Here is a 21,015-nt window from a genome sequence, read left to right as displayed (position 1 = left end):
CTTGGTTGGATAGACTACCACAGGACAAGATAGTTGATGTCGTTAGATATATTTAGGAGGGCATTTTATCCCGAAAGGGGACAGAGGCTAGGCCAAGAGCCTTCGTCAGAAAGCCCCCTGTCAATGCCCGGAGGATTCCCCACGGAGGGGGGACCTACAGGACCAGGAAATGCATACCAGGAAGCGCAACAAGCTCCTCATATATCTGGGAGACAAGCTGGAGTAATAGCAATGTCAGCACTCTTACAGATTCCGTTACTGATTTTGTACTATTCCCTTACAGGTATTATATTGCTTCTGGGCCTGATTAAACCAGTGTTCAATTTTGCGAACATGTACAACAGGAAACATAAATCAGTACACGATCATGCTACAGAGTCCACGAGACTTTTAGAGGAACTGTCGTCACAGTCGGTCCCAAGTACGGAAGGCGCCTTCACATTTGGGTCTGTTTATAATTCAGAATCCAGTGTGATACCGAGTAATCTAGTACAGCAGTGTTACACAGACCTGCTAGAGCAATGCATCAGTCAGATAAAATTTGGGCTTATATATATCCACGATCCACTAGTGCCCAATCGAATGGAATTTGTGGAGAAAATTTTATGCTCTGAACCCTTTATCAACGCTGTTCAGACATATCAAATATTCCTTTGGTTTGGTGACATTACCACTCCGGAGGGTTTACAGGTCGCGAACTCCTTGAAAATAAGACACATGCCCTTCATTGGTGTTCTATCGATGAAAGACAATACGAGGATGGAATTGATAGGGAAATATGAAGGGTCGCTGGAGGGATATACCGCCCAGAAATTTGATGCCATCCTAGCGAAAGCGTATCCTCAGCTAGTCAAACTGGCCCAGAAAAGGCAAAACAGAGAAATGGAAAGGTTAATCAGGGAGCAACAGGATTCAAGATTTAGGGAATCTTTGAGACATGATCAGGAGAGGGACCGCCAAAGAAACGAAGCCGAAGAAAGAGCGCAGAATGAGATCCAAGAAAGAACCCTCAAACGGCAATGGCTACTCTGGAGAAAAGCCAATTTAGAGCCAGAGCCCACAAGGGGATTGTATAATGATGCTTGCCGTGTTGCCATTCGTTTAGGTGACAATAGTAGAATAACCCGCAGCTTTTCGGCCACATTACCAATCGAAGAGATATACGCCTTTGTTGAACTCAAAATGAACAACCTTTTGGACTCCCCTGAGGAAGACGACAATGTGAGCGAACCCCCAACAAACTACAGACATCGCTACAGTTTTCGACTGATATCCCCGGCGCCCAGGCAAGAGTTAGACCCTGAGGCTAGGATCAAGGATGAACCTGCCATCTATCCATCAGGTACGGTATTATTCGAGGCTTTGGATGATGATGCTTAGAGTTTATGAGCTGATCAGAGAGGTAACAATGGATGATAATGGTACTCAACTTTACAAAACATACGTTTTATATTACATATTAAGGATAGAATTGCCTGTGCAGTTCAGTGAATAATGCGTTATTTCTTGGCCTTCTTCTTCTTGTCCTTGGACACAACGTTCTTGCCCTTCCTCTTCTTCTTCTTCTTGACAAGCCCAACCATACCTGTCTTTACGACAGATGAGTACTCCTGCCAAAATTTGTCCAAGTCAGCAGCACTGACAACGGTTGAACACTTGGTTTTCTTTGCATGCGAACCAAAGGATATGCGAATCAGTAAACTGTATTGTTCCTGAGTGATTGCCTCAGGATCCGTTTTTAAAGAGGATTCTCTCGATATGTCAAACTTTGGCAATTCGGTGGCATTGAACTCATCGTTCCCGTCTACCTCGTCCACTTTTATCAATCTTTTGGCTGTCAAACGGACTGCTATATGCTTCTCGTTGGCCAATTTGAAAAACTCTGCCGTTTTCACCAGGAATTCGCTGGCAGGTACACAACCCTCGTTAACCATGGCCAAGCTCTTGTTTGAATCCAACCCAGGGCACCACACTGAACGGACTGTCCTGCGACCGAAATTCCCTGAAACCTTGTTGTCAAACAAGCATTTGTTCAAAGTTTTTCGAAATTTTGAAAAATATCGTCACATTGGATCAGACACTATTATTGAAGTGGTAACTGTTGACCTGTAAATATTCTATACATCGTTACAACGGGGTCTCATTGTGGACGCCAAAGGGGCGAAACAATGATACTATTATTCACCTTTATTCAAAATAGCACCTTCCTCCTCCACCATGGACTTGACGACCTCGGGAGCGATCTTATTCCCGTTTTCGTCGACGTAGACAACGTTCGACCTCTCCATGATATCGACATCCTCATCACCGTTCAGCCCATTGCTCTCTCCGTCCTCATCACCGTTCAGCCCATTGCTCTCTCCGTCCTCATCGTGTTGGACGACGGGTGGCTCTTGATCAAATTCACCTAGCACTGTAGACTCAGGGAATATGAACGTCAGAGAAGTGGAATCATCTGTTAGTCTGTTTTGAGTTCTTGTGGCCTTGTAGTCGTCGTACGTTAGGTAGTAACTGTCACAGTTGTAATCCCAAGAACTCAACCATTGGGTTTTGTAACATGCGTCGGAGTTCCCCAATCCAGCATAGATGATGTCCTTACGGTTGTTGAAGAAATACACGTTAGCAATCATAAATGATGCCACAATAGCGTAACCCACAGGTTTATTCTTTCTGAACAAGAAGTTGACAATGGCGTCCAAACCTTGTGCGAGCGCCAAGATGGCGAAGTAGTAACCTGGTAGGTACTCGTTGATGTAGTGATTGCCTCCCAGAAGAATCAAGGGAGTCATGAAAGTAGCATAACCCAAAAGATCCTCAACAGATTCCAAGTGGAAACGGATCAAATATGAGTCCTGAAGAATCGATTTGCCCAATTGCCACGCAATCAGCTCTGAGGCGCACACAACGCCAAAGACAACAATGAAAAGCGTGGACGACCACCACATAATAGCGTTCCCTAGAAAGTAAACATTTTCGTAGTTCACACTGTATAACTCATTACCGGTTAGCATGAAAGGCCAAGATAGGGGAGATGATATATGAGAGTGAGGCAACTCCAAAACACGAATCGCAAACTTCATCTTTTCATGGGTCTCTTTGAACTTTGCCCAGAAACTGATAGGAGAGTAAGAGACACGTGGTGTGTCAAATGGTAGATCGTCGTTCTCGTTTTCTTCGACGTACCACAGCGTTAAAGAGTCGATACCAGAAGAGGCACACGTCACTTCCTGCTGGTCCATACCAATATCCGCTAGTTTGACGTTGTGGGAGAACAAGTAGCAACCTGTCATGGCGTGCTTCAATCTGAATCTTGTATCAATAGCGGTGATTTCATGTTGAGCTGGGCCCTTTTTGGAAGCTTTCTTGTCGATTTCCACAATCCAGTCGTCGTTTGCATCACCGTCAAAGCCTGCATACCCGTAGCAGCTGACCTCCTTTTGCCAGTCGCTGTGCTCGGAGATAGGTGGCTTATGGTCATGCGAGTGCAATCTACATTGGGATGGGTGCCTCAACCTAATTTTAGTCCCATCGATTACCTTGGTCAGACCGTCAAGGACCTCGTTTGGATGGTCGTACAATTCGATGGTCCAGTCGTTGTTTTCGTCGATGAATGGGTACAAAGAAATTTGTCTTTGGTTAGATCCCTTTGGATAGTACATTTGATGAGAATGCAAATAGCCACCGTATGTGTTGACATGGCGTAAAGAGATGCGTGAGCCAACAAGCACTAGACCCTTGACGTCGTTGACCATATTGCTATTAGTCAACGAGTTTCTGTACGCTGCGGACAAAATATTCGAGTCGTGAGAAGCCACAGTGGTGTATTGGAAGTGCACGAAGAAAACAGCCATGTAGACCACAAATGGGACCACTAGCAAAAGGAACCCCTTGACAAACGTGTGCTTAATGGACCCAACGACTGGTTTGGTCAGATCACCAATGCGTAGGATAAACTTCCATGCCAGCATCAGGAAGATCCAGCCAATGATAAAGGCGCCGCTCCATTTGGATCCTACCAAGCAGCCTGCAGCAACGAGTGACCCGACGAAGAAGGAGTACGATTTGCAAGACCCAGTATCGTACAGTTCCGATTTCTTGAACAAGAAAACACAAACAGCGACTAGAAATGCGATAGGCGAGTCCTCCAAAAACAAACGGGAAACGGTGGTGTGCCCATTTTCAAAGATAAAGGCACCAGAAACCGCTGCGGCTACGAGACTTTTAATACCGGACAACCGCAAGGTTGCAAACAAAAGGACACTGGTGAACAGACCTAGGAAAGACGAGAAGAATCTCAGGGCAACATATGGACCGTTCTTGTCCAACAGGTCGCCTTCGATAATGGGGAAAGTCCCGTCATACCCAGCAAATTTAGCCACCACACTGTACATGAGGTTAATGAAAGGTGGCACCATAGCAACAAAGAATTCCTTATTGGCGTATTTTTCAATTGCTGTCGCAATTTCTCTTTCATGGTACACTGGAGCGGTGGGCCACTCCAGCTTCTGGAATCTGACACCGGCACCAACACAAATCAGTCCGGCAACACATAGCTTATCCACCAAGCTTGTCGAAACACGTTCCTGAACGATCTCATCGCTTGTTCCCGAAACGATGTAAGGCCTCTGCGGGCCGCGCTTAACCTCGACTTCAACTGGAGGCAGCTGCTTCTCCGCTGCAGTAACAGAAGCCTTTTTGGAGGACTTCTTATCTTTGATACCAGCCATTGGGAGGATTGCTTTGTCGGTTGCAGGCCAAAAGCAAGATCTCACGCGAAAGTCGGAGGTAAAGTGCAACTTAACACGTCGCGCTTTACAGTTTTCGTCATTTTTTATATTTGTTCTGTTGCAGTTCCAATTCGTCACGTGGTTTTGATATTCTCTCACGTGATTTCGAGTTCCAAGAGACGGGGAGCGGTCCGTCCGGTGGAGGACAGTTCCAGCCACAAGATACCCGGTACAACGTCCTGGCTGATGCTACGTATATTTACATGTTTTCAGCTTGTATTTGGGGTTTTGTTTCTTCGCTTAATGGCCCAAGTAAGGGATATCTGCCGATGAATTCGTCAACTTTATCGAGATGATTTGCTATTCTTTCTATATATCTATCTATTGTATACGTGTGTACGTTTATCTATTTTACTCTGGTGAAACAGCGGATACTTGATTGTATTCCTCGTATGTGTCCAGGAACGAATGGCAATTGTAGTCCCAGTTCGACAACCACTGCGTCTTCAGACACTCCTCCTTCGTCCATGGGGTACCGTAGGTGAGAGGTTTAAACGTGTTGAAGAAGTAGATGCACGACAATGTGAAGGCGACGACAAAGGCGACACCGAAAGTCCTGTTTCTCTTGAAGACGTAGTTGGCGACGAGGTCTAGCGCTTGTGCTAACGCCAAGATACCAAAGTAGTACGCTGGCAAGTAATGGTGTAGGAACATCTGCCTCTGCATCAGGAAGGATGGTGCGAAGTGCACGGCAAACCCTAACAGGTAGTGGATCACCTGTACGTGGAAGTTGACGACGTGTGTGTCCTGCAAGATCGGTTTTCCGACTTGCCATGCGAGCAGTTCTGCGGCAACAAGGCCTGTGAAGAGGACGACAAACAGTGATACGGACCACCACATGATGGCGTTACCCAAGAGGTATACGGCTCTGTTTTCCTCCCCCACGTAGCTGATCCCACGGGTCATCAGCGGCCAGGTGTATGGCATGGATGCGTAAACGTGCGACTCGACTAAGTTCTTGTTGATGTGCCACATCTTACTGTGGGACTCGACAAGTTTTTCCCAAAACCCAGGTAGACGGTACGAAGTCCTTGGTGCATCCTTGGGGAGCAATGGGTTCACGTTATCCTCAATGTACCACAGAGTGAGATGCGGTTTACCCTGGGTCGCGCAGGTGACCTCCTGCTGTTCAAACCCCCATTCAGGGAGTTGCACTTCGTGGGAAAACAAGAAACACCCTGTCAGCGCGTGTCTCAGGCGAAACTTTGTGTCTAGTGCGACGACACGTTCCTGTGCGGGGCCCGGGGTCGAGGCGTCCTTATCGATCTCCAATATCCAGTCGTCGTTGCCGTCACCTTCAAACCCAGTGTAACCGTAGCAACTGACCTCCTTCTGCCAGTCCGCAAACTGGGACACTGGTGCCTTGTGGTCATGCGAGTGCAATCTGCAGTGAGTCAACGAGTGGAGCAGTCTGATGGATGTACCGTCAGTGAGGTTCTGGAAGCTCGGCAGGGTGGCACCTGGGAAGTTACTGAGTTCGATGATCCACTTGTTGTTGTCGTCCAAATGTGGGTACAAAGTGATCTGTTGTTGTTCGGAACCGGTCTCGTACATGTGACTGTGCGAGTGCAAGTACCCGCCCATAGTCCCTGGGTGTTTGAACGTTACCGTCGAGGTGATACCGACATCTGCGAGCATCCCCTGTGGGATTGCGTTCCCCTCCAAAGTGGACCTGAACCCTGAGGAGAAGAAACTTGCGCCGTCACCCTCCTTTGTCAGGATTTGGAAGTGAACGTAGAAACTAGCGATGTATATGACCACTGGGATACCGAGGAGACACACCAGCTTCCACACTGCTGATTTCAGGATACTGCGTGGTGATTTGGACAAGTCCCCCACCATGAACCAGAGCCTCCAGATACAAAGTAGACCGATCCAGGCAACAGTGAACAGTCCGACCCATTTGGAAGACGCAGCGAACCCTAAACCGACACCTGTCAACGCTAGTGACCTAAGTGCCGCCCAGGAATCCTGTGGGTACAATTCGAATCTCTTAAACGAGTAAACTGCAAACGCGATGAAAAACATCATTGGTGCATCGAGCAAGATGTACCGCGAGATAGTAACGTACGAGTTTTCCACGATGAAACATACAGCTGCTAGAAACGCGACTGCGATGGATACCCCTGAAAACCTGAGCGTGAAGTACATGAGAAGCACGGTCATTGACCCACAGACAGCTGAGAAAGTCCTCATAAACGCGTAGGGCACATCCGATGGGAATTTAGTCCCGATGTTTCGAAGGTAATTCACCATTCGAACCCACCAAGACCGCCCACGGCAGCGTACAGCATCTTGGCCAATGGAGGGTGTACGTCCATAAAAAAGGTACCCCTTAGGTACTCCGCCGCAAACCCACCAAAATGCACCTCGTCGAACACGACGCTGTCGGGACAACCAAGATTGAACAGACGCACCGCACATGTAACCATCGCAAGTACGAGAATCAGTCGCCTTCTCAAACAGCGACCGGTGTGCCCTCAATTTGTGCAAATCTGCAGGCGGGTCAGTCACGAGGTACTTTCTGACAGGCCCGTCTCGCAGCTCCACTGGCGGCACTGGATCTTCACCGCCGCCAACCACACTGTTCCCCTTCTCAAACATGACAATGTATCAAGAACTGAGAGTCTTGTGTGTGTGTGTGTATTTTGACCAACAGTTGTTTAACTCGTAGAAAGAACAGGAACAAAGCAGCTGTGTTACAAACAACTCCAGCTTCTCGCGTCGCCTAATTAGTAAACTGTTCACTTCAATAATTGCTATATACCTGCATCGTTTACATTCCGAGTGTGTCGTCAGAATTTTTTCCTGTTTTCACCGCAAACGAAGAACGAGACGTCCTGGGGGGAGTCTGGGGCGTCTGGGCGTCTGGGAGTTTGGGTCACGTGTGGGTAAGAACTGAATTCCACAGCAAAGAGTATTTCCTCACAGCAGTAGTGTTGGTCGTATTCATGGCTACCACTGGTTTGACAGACATTTAGGTAAATCTGTCGATATCATTGCCCACGAACATTATGCTCTTATAGCGTATTCAGCACATCTTTTGGAACCACCGCATCACGTGCAATCCCGCAGAATCCCGCAGCTACCCATATTTTGATCCCGCATTCACGTGATTTGGCGGGTTTTGGCGGGATTTGCTGCGGGCGGGACGTCAAGATTTGGTCCTTTATACGGGCGGGAACCCAATATTTCAGTCCCGCACCAGGTCTACAAAAACTAAAAATCACGTGCAGTTAAAAAATCACGTGCAATTTAAGGTCACGTGCTGGATTTTGCCCGAAGCCCTAACCCCAATCCCAGTCAGGGCTTCCTCTCTTTTTTGCCACTTCCTCATCCACAACAAGTCGAAGATTTGAAGAACAAGAGGCGGAGAGAGCAGGGTGTCGTCTGGAGGTAAGACAAGGGGGTCGCATCTGGGATCCTTCGCAGACGAGCAATTGATTGGAGGCACTGCTTTTGTGAGATGCAGACGCTGGAAGGGGTTAAGCTGTTGGTTGGCGAGAAGAAGTACGATGAGGCGGAGAGGGCGTTGCTGCAGTTGCTTTCGCGGGACGTGCCCGCCACTGCGGCTGAGAAATTGAAGAACGAACAAGAGCAGTGTGTACTGCAATTGGGCCGGCTGTATGTGACCCGAGGGGAGAAGAAGAAGTTGCGGGAGTTCATCCCGCACTCTACAGAGTACATGGCGAATTTGGCCAAGTCGAAGACGGCGAAGATCTTGAAACAGCTGATCGATGCGTTTGAACAGGTGCCGGACTCCCTTGATGACCAGATCTGGGTGTGTCAGCAGAGTATCCAGTTTGCCGCTAGGGAGAAGAGAAGTTTCTTGAAGAATGCTTTGAGTATCAAATTGGCCACTTTGTATTACAAAAAGGCGCAGTACAAGGACGCGCTCGATCTGATCAACTCATTGCTTACAGAATTTAAGAAATTGGATGACAAGCCATCTCTCGTGGACGTCCATCTGTTGGAGAGCAAAGTGTACCATAAGTTGCGGAACGTGGCGAAATCTAAGGCAGCGCTTACCGCGTCTCGGACAGCGGCTAACTCGATATACTGTCCGACAGTCACAATGGCTGAGCTGGATCTGATGAGCGGGATTCTGCACTGTGAAGATAAGGAATACAAGACCGCGTTCTCGTACTTCTACGAGAGTTTCGAAAGTTTCCACAACTTATCGACGCATGACTCCTTCGATAAGGCATGCCAAGTGCTCAGATACATGCTTCTGTCCAAGATATCGCTGAACCTAATGGACGACGTCACGAATATCCTCAACGCGAAGTACACGAAGGAGACGTACCAGTCGCGCGGGATAGACGCGATGAAGGCGGTCGCAGAGGCGTACGGGAACAGATCTTTGCTACAGTTCAACAGCGCACTGACCACGTACCACGACGATCTCATGGGCGACGACTTGATCAAATCGCACTTCAACGCGCTGTACGACACACTGCTGGAGTCGAACCTGTGCAAGATCATCGAGCCCTTCGAGTGCGTGGAGTTGTCGCACATCTCAAAGATGATTGGACTGGACTCGCAGCAGGTCGAGGGCAAACTCTCACAGATGATCCTCGACAAAGTGTTTTACGGCGTGCTCGACCAGGGCAACGGGTGGTTGTACGTCTACGACACGCCGCACCAGGACGCAACGTACGACTCGGCACTGGAACTTGTCGGGCAACTGAACAAAGCCGTGGACCAACTGTACGAGAAGGCAGCCGTCCTCTACTAGATCCCGTCCCCTCTTTGTCATACATCTAATATATACTAATGTAGAGAGAGATACTGTCTTCTATTACTCACGCCTGTACGTAACAGTTAACGAAAAACGTTTACCAAGCATTTAATTGCAGAGGGTGCCCAACCTCATCGCAAGAGGCAGCGGTGCGGTATAACGGTTCGTCAGGATGAGCGATTTCGGTAGGAGGACGTGGGATAAGTCGCAGTACGTGGGTCAAGGCAATGCGGGCACAGAATGGAACTTATCCGAGGACGCACTACAGCAGTTGAAATGGAAGTATACGCATCCGCACGAGTTGCTCTCCCATGAGGTATCGCAGTTGAATAAACGGGTGTTGGGGGCTGGCGCGGGCGCGGGCACGACGGGCAAGAGGGGCAAACAGTTTGGGTTCTATTGCGAACTGTGCGACGTCACGGTGAAGGACTCGTTGCAGTTCGCGGACCACTTGAACCACCCAGCGCATAGGGTCATGTTCGAGACCGTGTTGGGGGAACCGCTCATCTTGGAACAGCGGGATAACGACGACATACCGATAGACGAGTTTGCTGAGCAGTACGGGGAGCTCGTTGGGAAGTTCGTGAGGGCACACTCGACAACAGTTCCCGCGGCTCGAAGGGATAACAGGGCGAAGAGGCCAAAGAAGAACAGCATTGACATGCCGTCAAGCGAGGTGGGCAATGTGATGGGGTTTGCCTCTTTTGGGGCGAAATGAGAGTGGGGGTCACTCATATTTAAAGGTGGTGCTTCAGGACACTTATATACGATACATATAACATGACACATCCTTGAATGGAATTACTAGGACGCTGGTTACAAGCTAACGATGGGACCCGAACCAATGCTTCTCCAAGTGGTCATATCCACATTCCAATTCTTCCATTTATCGAGTAGGACACGATCGACAACAGGCTCTTCTATACGTTGGGTTTGGCTTCTAGAAGAATCAAAGTACCCAGCAGATAGTGATTTGTCCGGTGCCGGAGAACCTGTTTGGAAACTGGCAAACTCAACAGACGCACCGCGAGGCCCTGTCTTCTGCAAAGTTGGTGAGGCAGGCCTTTCCTCTGCTGCCGTTAGACGAGTCTGCGTCTCTGTAAGCGAGTTTTGTAGCTGTTGTATCCGCAACTTTAGGGCACCGATTTCCTCGGTCAATTCATCGATGGTGCTCTCTTGTTCTATGTTTGTGAACTTTAGTTTCCTGTTGAGCTCAGTCAGTTCTGTGACCTGCTGTGTCAGCTGTTCGGCTTGATTCTGCTCGCCTTCCTTCTTGATCGTCTCCAAGAAGTCTGATTCACCTTCAGTGTGGCTACCAAAGATGTCATCCTGTGCTGCACCTTGTGAAAAACTTTCTTCCTTCTTCACCTCCACGGACTCTTCATTAGCAGTTTCCACAGCGTCACCAGACGGCTCCTCCTTCACCTCCACTGAGTTATCATTAGCAGTTTCCGCGGCGTCAACAGACGGTTCCTCCTTCTTCGACTCCACAGAATCCTTGCCTGTAACTTCAGCACCATCGAGAGATGGTTCGTCCTCTGGTACTTGTGTTAAATCCTCCGTGGAGGGCACATCAACAGAGAGTTCGTCTACCTTTGTGGAACCCTCCCCTGCATCTTCTTCAATTGCCCTTGGCTCATCAGACAGGTCCCCAGGAACACCTTCGCCGTCTGGAATATCCCCTGCAGCCGGTGTTCCATCGCTCGTATCAGCGCCTGCGCCCTCACCGTCCTTCTTAAGTTTCTTCCCCTTCTTCCCCTTCGTCTTCTTCTTCTTCTTCAACTCCTCCACACGCTTGCGTGCCTCCTCCAATTGCTTGTTTCTCTTCTCCTCCAAATCCAATTTACTTTCAGACATAACTACAGCAGCGGAACACACACACACACACGAGAGCCAAAGAGCGAACCTTCACGAAGTGAATCCTTCTCGTTCAGCGCCAGTCGAGACTCGTCTTTGAAATTTCAGCAAAAGATTCAATTTTTGGTTCAAACCGCAAAACAACTTTTGTGAACAGGTGTCAAACACCAAGTCATACGCCAAGAGACACACTGTAAGACCTTACAGCAGCTGAGATACACACAATACCACATAGCACTACACCATGGACTTTGAAGCTGAACCAAATCTGCATTCGTTGATCAATTCCGAGACTTACAAGTGGATCTTTGTCGGTGGGAAAGGTGGTGTTGGGAAGACCACCTCTTCGTGTTCCATCGCTTTGCAAATGGCGAAAGCGCAGCCCTCGAAGCAGTTTCTGCTGATCTCTACCGATCCAGCGCACAACCTGAGTGATGCGTTTGGAGAGAAATTCGGTAAGGACGCCAGGAAGGTTACAGGGATGGACAACTTGTCCTGTATGGAGATCGACCCATCTGCCGCACTAAAGGACATGAACGACATGGCCGTCTCGAAGAACCAGGAAAACGGGGGACGGGTGACGGGTTGGGGGAGTCTGCTACAGGGTGGTGCCATGGCCGAGTTGACTGGGTCCATCCCGGGTATTGACGAGGCATTGTCCTTCATGGAGGTCATGAAGCATATCAAAAGGCAGGAGAGTGGCGAGGCTGGTGATAACTTTGACACCGTTATTTTCGACACTGCCCCCACGGGCCACACGCTGAGATTCCTGCAATTGCCAACAACTTTGTCCAAACTACTGGATAAGTTCGGGGAGATCACGGGGAAGTTGGGGCCCATGCTGAACTCGTTTATGGGTGCCGGCAACGTGGATGTCTCTGCCAAACTAAACGAATTGAAGGCTAACGTCGAAACAATCAGAGAACAGTTCACTAACCCTGATTTGACCACCTTTGTCTGTGTCTGCATCTCCGAGTTCCTGTCCCTTTACGAGACTGAGAGATTGATCCAAGAACTGATTTCCTACGACATGGACGTCAACTCTATTATTGTGAACCAGTTGCTGTTTGCAGAACAGGACAATGAGCACAACTGTAAGAGATGTCAGTCCAGATGGAAGATGCAAAAGAAGTATTTGGACCAAATCGGGGAACTGTACGAAGACTTCCACGTCGTTAAGATGCCTCTATGTGCGGGCGAAATCAGAGGCCTGAACAATCTGATTAAATTCTCCCAATTCTTGGACAAGGAGTACGACCCGGTGGCCGACAACCAAATTATCTACCAGCTAGAGGAGAAAAATTGAGCTGTAAAGAAAAAGAATATTAGCAGTAACAATGACAACCACCAAATTTCATTCACCGAACTAGAGGAGCAGAACTAAAGTATCAACGATGCACAAGAATGCACTGGGAGGGGATCATCCCAGTCCAGTCGGTTACATAACGCTTAATATAGTTTAGTTATTTACATTTTACCCTTTACGGCAATGGAGACACGAAACTTGGACGTATAAACGCGTCAAAAAGGTCGCCAGATCGTGAAAAATTTTTCCTTCATTAACTTCCAACTGTACTTGGAAGGTAATCGTGTGTTCTGTTTGATCAGCTTACATGGAGTACATTATCTAGACGTCAGTGGTGTGTCTGTACGTGTGTAGTTGTCTGCGTGTCTGAGTGGTATGGATAGTGAAATGATTGAATCAGGGAAGAGAGGGCGCTCTGAGGAGCTTCCTTACTCGAACAAGAGGCAACAGACAAGTGTAGGCTTAGAGCGATCACCAAGGGAGCCTGCAGATGAGGAAATCGGTGCGCTTCTGAACATTATACCGGGAAAAGATGACGAGAGGATTCCGCTCTACAGTAAGGACGTGACCACTATTGGGAGAAGCAGAGCGTGCGATATTATTCTGCAAGAGCCTGATATCTCTACAATCCATTGCGAGTTGAGGCTAGTCAAGATCAAGGTGGACTCAGAAGATAAGAAACTCATCAACATAGTGGATAAGAGTCGCAACGGCACCTTCCTCAATGGGAACAGACTGGTCAAGAAGGATCAAATTTTGAGACAGGGAGATAAGATCGTTTTAGGGAAAAGCTGTTCTTTCTTATTCAAAGAGTCGAAGACTAATTGGGACTCAGTAAGTGAAGATCTCAAACTGCAACAGTCAGATGAAGATAACGTTACAAGGGGGGAATTGGGAACTCCACCGACAGTGTTCAAAAAACCCATGGGCTCCTTCGTTCCAAGTCAAGACGCTACAAGGTTGAAGGCCAAAATGAAGAAGATGTCCTTCTTCGATAAATACCTCCTTGGGAAAGAACTTGGTGCTGGTCATTATGCCATAGTCAAGGAGGGGACCAACAAGGCAACCGGTGACACGGTGGCGGTGAAGATTTTTCAACCTCAGCAAAACGACGACGAAAAAAAGAGTAAGCAGTTCAGAGAGGAGACTAGCATCTTGATGAGCATACACCATCCGAATATTGTAAATATGCTTGACAGCTTTGTCGAACCTTTGAATAAGGCACAAATTCAGAAGTACCTCGTTTTGGAAAAAGTGGACGACGGGGAATTGTTTGAGAGAATTGTCAAGAAGACATCTTTGCGGCAAGACGAAACTAAAGCCATTTTCCAGCAAATCATGACAGGGTTGAAATATCTCCATGGGCAAAATATTATTCATAGAGATATCAAACCTGAAAATATCCTATTGAACATTACAAGAAGAACCTCACCGGTGCAAATCCAATCAGGTCCCTGGGATGAAGACGAAATTGACATCAAGGTCAAAATTGCTGATTTTGGGCTTGCAAAATTCACAGGTGAGATGCAATTTGCAAACACTCTCTGTGGGACACCCTCATATGTTGCTCCAGAGGTCCTTATGAAAACGGAATACGATGCAAAGGTAGATATGTGGAGTGCAGGTGTCATTCTCTATGTCTGTCTTTGTGGATTTCCCCCATTCAGTGACCAACTGGGCCCACCGTCGTTGAAAGAACAAATTCTACAAGCAAAATATGCATTTTACACCCCATACTGGGACAATATCGACGATTCTATTCTTCATTTGATTTCTAACTTATTAGTCCGGGATCCCAAGAAGAGATATGACGTCGATGCTGTTTTTGCCCATCAGTGGATGCAGAGTAGTGGGATCAATACTAGAGTTGACAGTAGTATGGAAAGATTGCAGCTAACTGACGACAGACTACCAAAGACGTACACTGAATTGTCATGTCTGTGATTGTTAACTAGTGCTACAATATGTTACTCTAATCCTCAAATTCGGAAGTCGGCGTACAAAAAACAAGAACATGTAGAAGGTTGAATCATTTCAAGATTTTGGATAAATTTATATATGCGTATAGAGAGATTTTATAATTTACCATTTACTTAGTTGTTGAACCTTCTCTTGTAACTCTTTTTTTACTTTGACACGCATGTAAAATATATCACAATTCTTGTTAGAGCACAACACCTCAGTATGCAAATTCCCGGCACAACGTTGACATTCTGTCCACAATCGAGAAAATTTCTCCTCTAGATCACGCACATCATATAAAGCCTTCAAGTATAACTCACCGGACCTTGAAGAACAATTGGAACACAGCGTGGTTTCGCCCTTTTTCAATGGGCTTTTGCAGCCCTTACATACGGCAACCTTCTTCACAAACCCCAGCAAACCACCCTTTGTCAGACCAGAATTAATTTTAATCGATTTTACAATGAACATATTATTCGCTTCCTTTTCTCCAATGATGGGGGCAACGATACTAATAATAGGATTCTGTAACTGGTTGGTCAAATAGTACTTCGAATCAACTTGCAAATTGTGTTCCAAAACGTACAAGGGATCTTCTGCCCTATTGTAGAGCTTATCATTACCGCCAGTGATAACGTAATCTACACGATCTCCGACATTAGGGCCCATACCATCTCTTTTCTTCATTCTGTCTGAGAGAACAGCATGGGGTTGTGGATTCGTATAATTGGGGGCCAATGTCTTCGATATGATTAATTTGGAGATATCAACTCTGTTTTGTAAGATATCGTTAATTGTTTGTTTGACAAAATCGAGGGCGCCAGGAACGTTTCTTTCGATCAAAATCTTCTTCAATACTTTATTCATAACGATCGAAACAAGGGAACATGAATCACGACGAACAGAGGCAAGACCCTTTTGATCCAGTTTGTCATAATGGTCCGGGTTTGTCCAAAACAGGCCTGCATATCTTTTCTTGTTGATAAGAAGATATGGAAAGTAGGCCTTCTCAAATTCTAAATTTATGGGGTGCTTGAACAAAGTCGATACGTAAGCAGCAGCTTCTGTGCCCAAATCCATCACTTCCTTTAAGTCGTTCGAGCCAAACTTCACCATCACCGAATCGGTATCACCGTATACAACAACCGCATCGTGTTTATAGCCGTTTTCTATCGAATATTTCTTTTGGACGGCATTTTTGGTAGTCATAATCATATCACGACCGAAAGAGGTGACTGATGATGATATTGCCAAACAAGGCAGCTTACCTACGGTGGCACCGGTAAAACCATAGACGGAATTGGCGGAGATCTTAAGGGCGAGTTGTCTACCATTAAGAACGTCTCTCTTGAATGAATCCTTCTCATCCCGCAGATCCTTCTTTGCCCTAGATCTTGCAGAGATTAGTTCATCCAGAATGATGGGCAGAATACCACGGCGCAACTTGTCAGTTACAAAATAATCCCCATTCGGCGTAATGATATAGTCTTCGTCCTTTTTTAAATTCATTCTTTCCACCGTTGCTTTGTTACACAACGTTGTGTAACACAAATTATGTGCCATCATGATACTCGGGTACAGAGAGTTGAAATCAAGTGTGGCAATGGGGACATCGTAATAGCCTCTGATCGGTTCAATGACTGTTGCACCTTCATATTGCTCGTCGGAGGCTTGCGACTGCATATTCGGAATAACGGTATCAATCTCTAAACACTTCCTGAACAATTGTGAAACAACTTTGATCTGCTGACCTCTGGACAGTAGATACGAAAACGGTACACCTGTGACACGGGCCATTTCTGTGTAATTAACCAGGGCCATTAACTTTTCCAGCAATCGCAGAGGCAAGTATGCGTCCTTCAGACAGTATACGGCCAGTCTTCTTCTCGTCTCGCTATCTCCCTTGAACAAATCTGTAATGATGCTGTGATGCACATCCTCCTTTTGTTCGCCTAAAAAATGAGCTGAAACTGCGTTTAAAGTGTACGATCTTAATTTGTATTCACGCTGGACAAACTGCAGCAAATCCAGTTGTAACCGTCCATCGATATTGACATTCTTGGATGATCTTGTACCATAAGCCTTCGAGGAGAACACCGAGTCCTTGATCTCTTGTTTGACATTCGATAATCTCCCGAAATAAGGGAAGTTTGCCACTTTTAGTGCTCTGGCTCGGTTAATCAAGTAAGGTATATCGAAATTTGTTGTGTTGTATCCGATGATCACGTCTGGATCAACCTCTACTATGAAGTCTCTCCAGTGTGACAGCATCTGTTGTTCTGTATCGTGAGCAAATATCTGAGAACCTGTGATGGGTGCACAACTGTGGACGGTGAAGACATTTCTAATAAAGGGTTTCTTTGCACCTGCCTCGCTAACAACATTAGCTATCTGGATAACAGGATCCTCTTCTGGTTCTGGGAAAATGCCGACTCTACCGGCACATTCGATATCGAACGATAGGATTCTTAACGGAGCAGTGTGCGACCATTTCCCCTCTGCAGGGTGGGATATTAAATCGTGGTGGTTGATTGTAACTTCTAATTGAGCTGTAGAAACCTTTTGATTCTCAGGGATAAGTTTGTACTTGGTTTTCGGTAGTGTGATCCAGGACATACCGACAATGCTACAGTCGACCATAACTCTCAATGGGTATGCAATATTGTCATATGTGGTTGTTCCATTTGAAAACCACGAATTGAAGGATAAGTGTCCCCTTTCAAAAGCTGCTCTAATTTTGTTTAGTACAGCCGGGTGTGTCACATACACTTTCCAAAAGGGTATCTTGGCGTCACCGGAGTAACCCCAGATGGACTGTTTAAGTGTTATCTCTATAGAATCGACGGAATTGTCAAAAGTTTCGTTTAGGTAGTTGACAAACTCTTTTAATTTGTTCGGATCCTTAGAATCAGTGTCGTTCGGGGCCGGAACGTACAAGTAGTGTTTAAACCCTGTAACGTTACAGAGTACGGAGTGACCCTCGGACGTGACACCAAAAAATCTTACTACACCGGAGGTGTTCTCATCCCTCAGCCCAGATATTGTAGTCTGTTCAGCATCAATCTGTTGGAACGAAATATCGTGAGTATCTGGGTTGAAATCAGCTGGCAGTTGCTTCCTACCGTAATGAGTATTTTGTTCCTGCGATTCTGCAGCCTCGTGTTCCAAAAGGGACAACTCCCTCTCAAACGCTGATTCCATCTGAGTCCCGTGCAAATCTTCATCCTTTGCCTTAAACCCTTGTTCCTTGAATTTTCGGAAGGAATCCGAAGGGATGATCTCCATGGTGGACACTGGCTCACTCCCAACCGTCCGATCTATCGACTGAACTTTCATTTTCTTTTCATAGTTGTTCGTTTCCTCAGATGAGGCATCATCATCCCCGGGTCTCTTTAGCGTGCTGCTCATTCTCAGGCACACCAGTTTTGTATGTCCACGCGGTGCCAACCTCTATCTATTCATCAGCTCAGCACCCACATCTACGACAAACGATATTTTAGTACAGGAGCTGACGAAATCTGTCAGAAGGTACGGAAAGTCGAAAAAAAAAACTAAAGCGTCGCGTTTCACAAAAATCTTCTTCACGTGACAGCAAAAACCCACCCCCACGCCTTCCGCTGCAGGCACTCGAACATTCTGTGTCGAAGCCTCACGTGATTATTTAAGCGTTGAAAAAAACAGAGATTTTCCTCTTTCACGTAATGCGGGGTCGAGATTCCGCGCAGGAGTTTCCTCTTTCGACACTTTTTGCCCAATGGGGACATATCTGGCTCAAAAGGAGATCGAAAATGCAGCGTCTCCTTCGTCCGTTTTCTGTGTTCAGACGACTGGAATTTCAGGACGGGAAGTCTGATCACATTTCATTTTGGATTTCCAACTTTATGAGTTACTCTAGGCTTGGAACGAAAGGGGCAGCAAGTTATATATTTAACGTCCAGTCTCCTTAGAGATTATTCAAGACCGGACTTTTTTTTGCTACACTAAAGCTTCACTTGACCGTTTTTGTGGCTTAGATATTGCGTTATATTATACCGGCCGTCCAAGAACAAAGTACCACATCAGAAGCTGTGATGGCACGCGTAACGAGCAGCAGTCACACAAATTTGAATGAACAGATTCTTTCTAAAGAAAATGGGACGTACTATGACGTTATAGGCGTTGATATCGGAGTCAGTCAAAGACAACTGAAAATGTCATACAAAGAGTTGATCACCAAATTGCACCCCGATAAAAACTCATCCCCGGGTGCCAAAGAGGCATTTGCCCTCGTTCATAAGGCATACAAAACTTTGAGTAATAAACAGAAGAGAGCTATGTATGACAAGTATGGGAACGATGCATTCAGTCGCAAAACTGACGGGTCAGCTGATAAACCATTCAACTCGAGAGATCCACATGGTGCGGTGATTGACAGTTTAATAACGAGCACAGAGAACGGGAACATGGCAGGTAACTTCATCTCGTATCAGAATTCACAGCATACAGCAAACAACGAGGAGAAACAACGAATACAGACTTTTATGGAAACAGCCATCAAACTTCTTCCTTTGGTGGTAATATGTCTTCTTCCGGTACTTGAAATTTTACTGTTTGAATGATGAAGGAAAAAACATTGTAATAGACATAGAACTTATTCAATTATCACATTCTTCAGCCCATTCTTGGATTGGCATTGCACTCTACCCTTCGTTGGTTTCCATTACGCTGCTCACACTGTAAGTAATCCCAATTCGGAAAGAATAAACACAAAAAAAAATCGATATCTTATATGTAAAAGAGTTAGTACAACTTTTGGGATCTCATGTTGAAGCGATTACTGATTATATATACCTTGTCGAGAACTCCAATCCACAGAATGACTAATCAATTCATCCAGGAACAATATGAAGCCGCAGGTCAGGCTCACCTTTTCAAGCACCTGAACACTCTATCGGCTAGCGACAAAGCCACATTCTTCGAAAACTTGACTGCTGTTGCCCAAAGAGAATCCCCCTCTGAATTGCTCGAGGACTGTCAAACTGCAATCAAACTTCATGAGGACAATACTGACAAGAAAAGCACGCTTGAACCACTCCCTTCAACATCGTACTCTTCAGTGATCGGTAACCCTCAATTGGAGGAAGAATACTACAATCTGGGCCACAAAGCCATCTCTGCAGGTGAAGTTGCGATAATTTTGATGGCAGGTGGTCAAGGTACACGGTTAGGGTCAAGTCAACCTAAAGGTTGCTTTGACATTAATTTACCATCCCACAAATCCCTTTTCCAGATTCAAGCTGAAAAAATCATCACTTTGCAACGGCTGTGTAATGACTGTACCATTCCTTGGTACATCATGACATCAGCCCCCACCAGGGCAGCCACCGAATTGTTCTTCAGAGATCACAAGTACTTTAACTTGAAGAAAGACCAGATCGTATTTTTCAACCAGGGGACTTTGCCGGCCTTCGATGAAGAGGGGAAAAAATTACTGCTTGCAAATCCAACGTCTTTGGTTGAATCCCCAGATGGTAACGGTGGACTATATCGTGCAATTAGAGATAATGGCATCTTCCTAAGTATTTTGAGTCAAGGGGCATTAAGCATATCTTACATGTACTGTGTCGACAATGTTTTATCCAAGTTAGCCGACCCAGTTTTCATTGGATTTGCCATAAAGCATGATTTTCAGTTGGCGACAAAGGCTGTTCGGAAGAGGGATGCACATGAATCAGTCGGTTTGATAGCTACAAAGGATGGTCGTCCTTGTGTAATTGAGTATTCCGAGATTTCAAATGAGTTGGCTGAGGCAACCGATGAAGATGGGCTGTTGCTTCTGCGTGCTGGTAATATTGTAAACCATTATTATTCGGTCGAGTTGCTGAAGGAAAAACTGTCGCAGTGGTGTGACAGTATGCCATATCACATTGCCAAAAAGAAAATACAATATTTTGATAACACAAGCAATACTGTGGTTAAACCAGAAGAACCTAACGGTATTAAATTAGAGCAGTTCATTTTTGATGTGTTTCCTACCAGCTCTTTGGAGAGGTTCGGGTGTTTGGAGGTTGATAGGACTAAAGAATTTTCCCCGTTAAAGAATGGCTTGAATTCAAAAAATGACAATTCTGAAACGAGTCGACAAGCATACTTGACTTTAGGTACTTCTTGGTTGAAACAAGCTGGAGCTATTGTACGTAATAATGCATTGGTCGAGGTGTCAAACACACTGAGCTATTCTGGTGAAAACTTGACCAAGTTTAAAGGTACCGTATTTGATAAAGACGGACTTTACTTGGAATAACTATGAAAGTAAGAATTCAATCTATATAAGCCTCGACAAAAAATTGTTGTGAAGCAGTCCATTCCATTTTTTTTTCCGT

The 21,015-nt window shown here is 46.1% G+C and overlaps 12 protein-coding genes across 12 annotated transcripts; 7 read left to right on the top strand and 5 right to left on the bottom strand.

Annotated features, from left to right (window-relative positions):
- Positions 1-123: 123 nt before the first annotated feature.
- On the top strand, positions 124-1,380 carry UBX3 (clathrin-mediated endocytosis regulator UBX3; the record flags this gene model as incomplete). Its single annotated transcript, XM_022610096.1, has 1 exon — positions 124-1,380. One exon carries the CDS (start codon positions 124-126, stop codon positions 1,378-1,380), a length of 1,257 nt encoding a protein of 418 aa, XP_022462485.1.
- A 119-nt stretch (positions 1,381-1,499) lies between these two features.
- Positions 1,500-1,934, bottom strand: SRP14 (RNA-binding signal recognition particle subunit SRP14; the record flags this gene model as incomplete). Its single annotated transcript, XM_022610085.1, has 1 exon — positions 1,500-1,934. One exon carries the CDS (start codon positions 1,932-1,934, stop codon positions 1,500-1,502), a length of 435 nt encoding a protein of 144 aa, XP_022462484.1.
- Positions 1,935-2,177: 243 nt separating this feature from the next.
- Positions 2,178-4,727, bottom strand: KNAG0A05740 (uncharacterized protein; the record flags this gene model as incomplete). Its single annotated transcript, XM_022610074.1, has 1 exon — positions 2,178-4,727. One exon carries the CDS (start codon positions 4,725-4,727, stop codon positions 2,178-2,180), a length of 2,550 nt encoding a protein of 849 aa, XP_022462483.1.
- A 411-nt stretch (positions 4,728-5,138) lies between these two features.
- Positions 5,139-7,391, bottom strand: PMT1 (dolichyl-phosphate-mannose-protein mannosyltransferase PMT1; the record flags this gene model as incomplete). Its single annotated transcript, XM_022610063.1, has 1 exon — positions 5,139-7,391. One exon carries the CDS (start codon positions 7,389-7,391, stop codon positions 5,139-5,141), a length of 2,253 nt encoding a protein of 750 aa, XP_022462482.1.
- Positions 7,392-8,253: 862 nt separating this feature from the next.
- Positions 8,254-9,525, top strand: RPN6 (proteasome regulatory particle lid subunit RPN6; the record flags this gene model as incomplete). Its single annotated transcript, XM_022610052.1, has 1 exon — positions 8,254-9,525. One exon carries the CDS (start codon positions 8,254-8,256, stop codon positions 9,523-9,525), a length of 1,272 nt encoding a protein of 423 aa, XP_022462481.1.
- A 175-nt stretch (positions 9,526-9,700) lies between these two features.
- Positions 9,701-10,246, top strand: SNU23 (U4/U6-U5 snRNP complex subunit SNU23; the record flags this gene model as incomplete). Its single annotated transcript, XM_022610041.1, has 1 exon — positions 9,701-10,246. One exon carries the CDS (start codon positions 9,701-9,703, stop codon positions 10,244-10,246), a length of 546 nt encoding a protein of 181 aa, XP_022462480.1.
- Positions 10,247-10,344: 98 nt separating this feature from the next.
- BUG1 (Bug1p) lies at positions 10,345-11,385 on the bottom strand (the record flags this gene model as incomplete). The annotated part of the gene is made up of 1 exon (XM_022610030.1): positions 10,345-11,385. The coding sequence occupies one exon, from the start codon at positions 11,383-11,385 to the stop codon at positions 10,345-10,347; it is 1,041 nt and encodes a 346-aa protein (XP_022462479.1).
- A 244-nt stretch (positions 11,386-11,629) lies between these two features.
- On the top strand, positions 11,630-12,691 carry GET3 (guanine nucleotide exchange factor GET3; the record flags this gene model as incomplete). The annotated part of the gene is made up of 1 exon (XM_022610019.1): positions 11,630-12,691. One exon carries the CDS (start codon positions 11,630-11,632, stop codon positions 12,689-12,691), a length of 1,062 nt encoding a protein of 353 aa, XP_022462478.1.
- Positions 12,692-13,078: 387 nt separating this feature from the next.
- DUN1 (serine/threonine protein kinase DUN1) lies at positions 13,079-14,635 on the top strand (the record flags this gene model as incomplete). The annotated part of the gene is made up of 1 exon (XM_022610008.1): positions 13,079-14,635. One exon carries the CDS (start codon positions 13,079-13,081, stop codon positions 14,633-14,635), a length of 1,557 nt encoding a protein of 518 aa, XP_022462477.1.
- Positions 14,636-14,773: 138 nt separating this feature from the next.
- On the bottom strand, positions 14,774-18,061 carry POL3 (DNA-directed DNA polymerase delta POL3; the record flags this gene model as incomplete). The annotated part of the gene is made up of 1 exon (XM_022609996.1): positions 14,774-18,061. The coding sequence occupies one exon, from the start codon at positions 18,059-18,061 to the stop codon at positions 14,774-14,776; it is 3,288 nt and encodes a 1,095-aa protein (XP_022462476.1).
- A 662-nt stretch (positions 18,062-18,723) lies between these two features.
- KNAG0A05650 (J domain-containing protein) lies at positions 18,724-19,251 on the top strand (the record flags this gene model as incomplete). Its single annotated transcript, XM_022609985.1, has 1 exon — positions 18,724-19,251. One exon carries the CDS (start codon positions 18,724-18,726, stop codon positions 19,249-19,251), a length of 528 nt encoding a protein of 175 aa, XP_022462475.1.
- A 203-nt stretch (positions 19,252-19,454) lies between these two features.
- Positions 19,455-20,936, top strand: QRI1 (UDP-N-acetylglucosamine diphosphorylase; the record flags this gene model as incomplete). The annotated part of the gene is made up of 1 exon (XM_022609974.1): positions 19,455-20,936. The coding sequence occupies one exon, from the start codon at positions 19,455-19,457 to the stop codon at positions 20,934-20,936; it is 1,482 nt and encodes a 493-aa protein (XP_022462474.1).
- Positions 20,937-21,015: the final 79 nt, after the last annotated feature.

The sequence above is a fragment of the Huiozyma naganishii genome, chromosome 1, assembly GCF_000348985.1.
Source record: "Huiozyma naganishii CBS 8797 chromosome 1, complete genome".
Lineage (NCBI taxonomy): Eukaryota > Fungi > Ascomycota > Saccharomycetes > Saccharomycetales > Saccharomycetaceae > Huiozyma > Huiozyma naganishii.
This window is presented reverse-complemented; position numbering and strand designations above follow the sequence as displayed.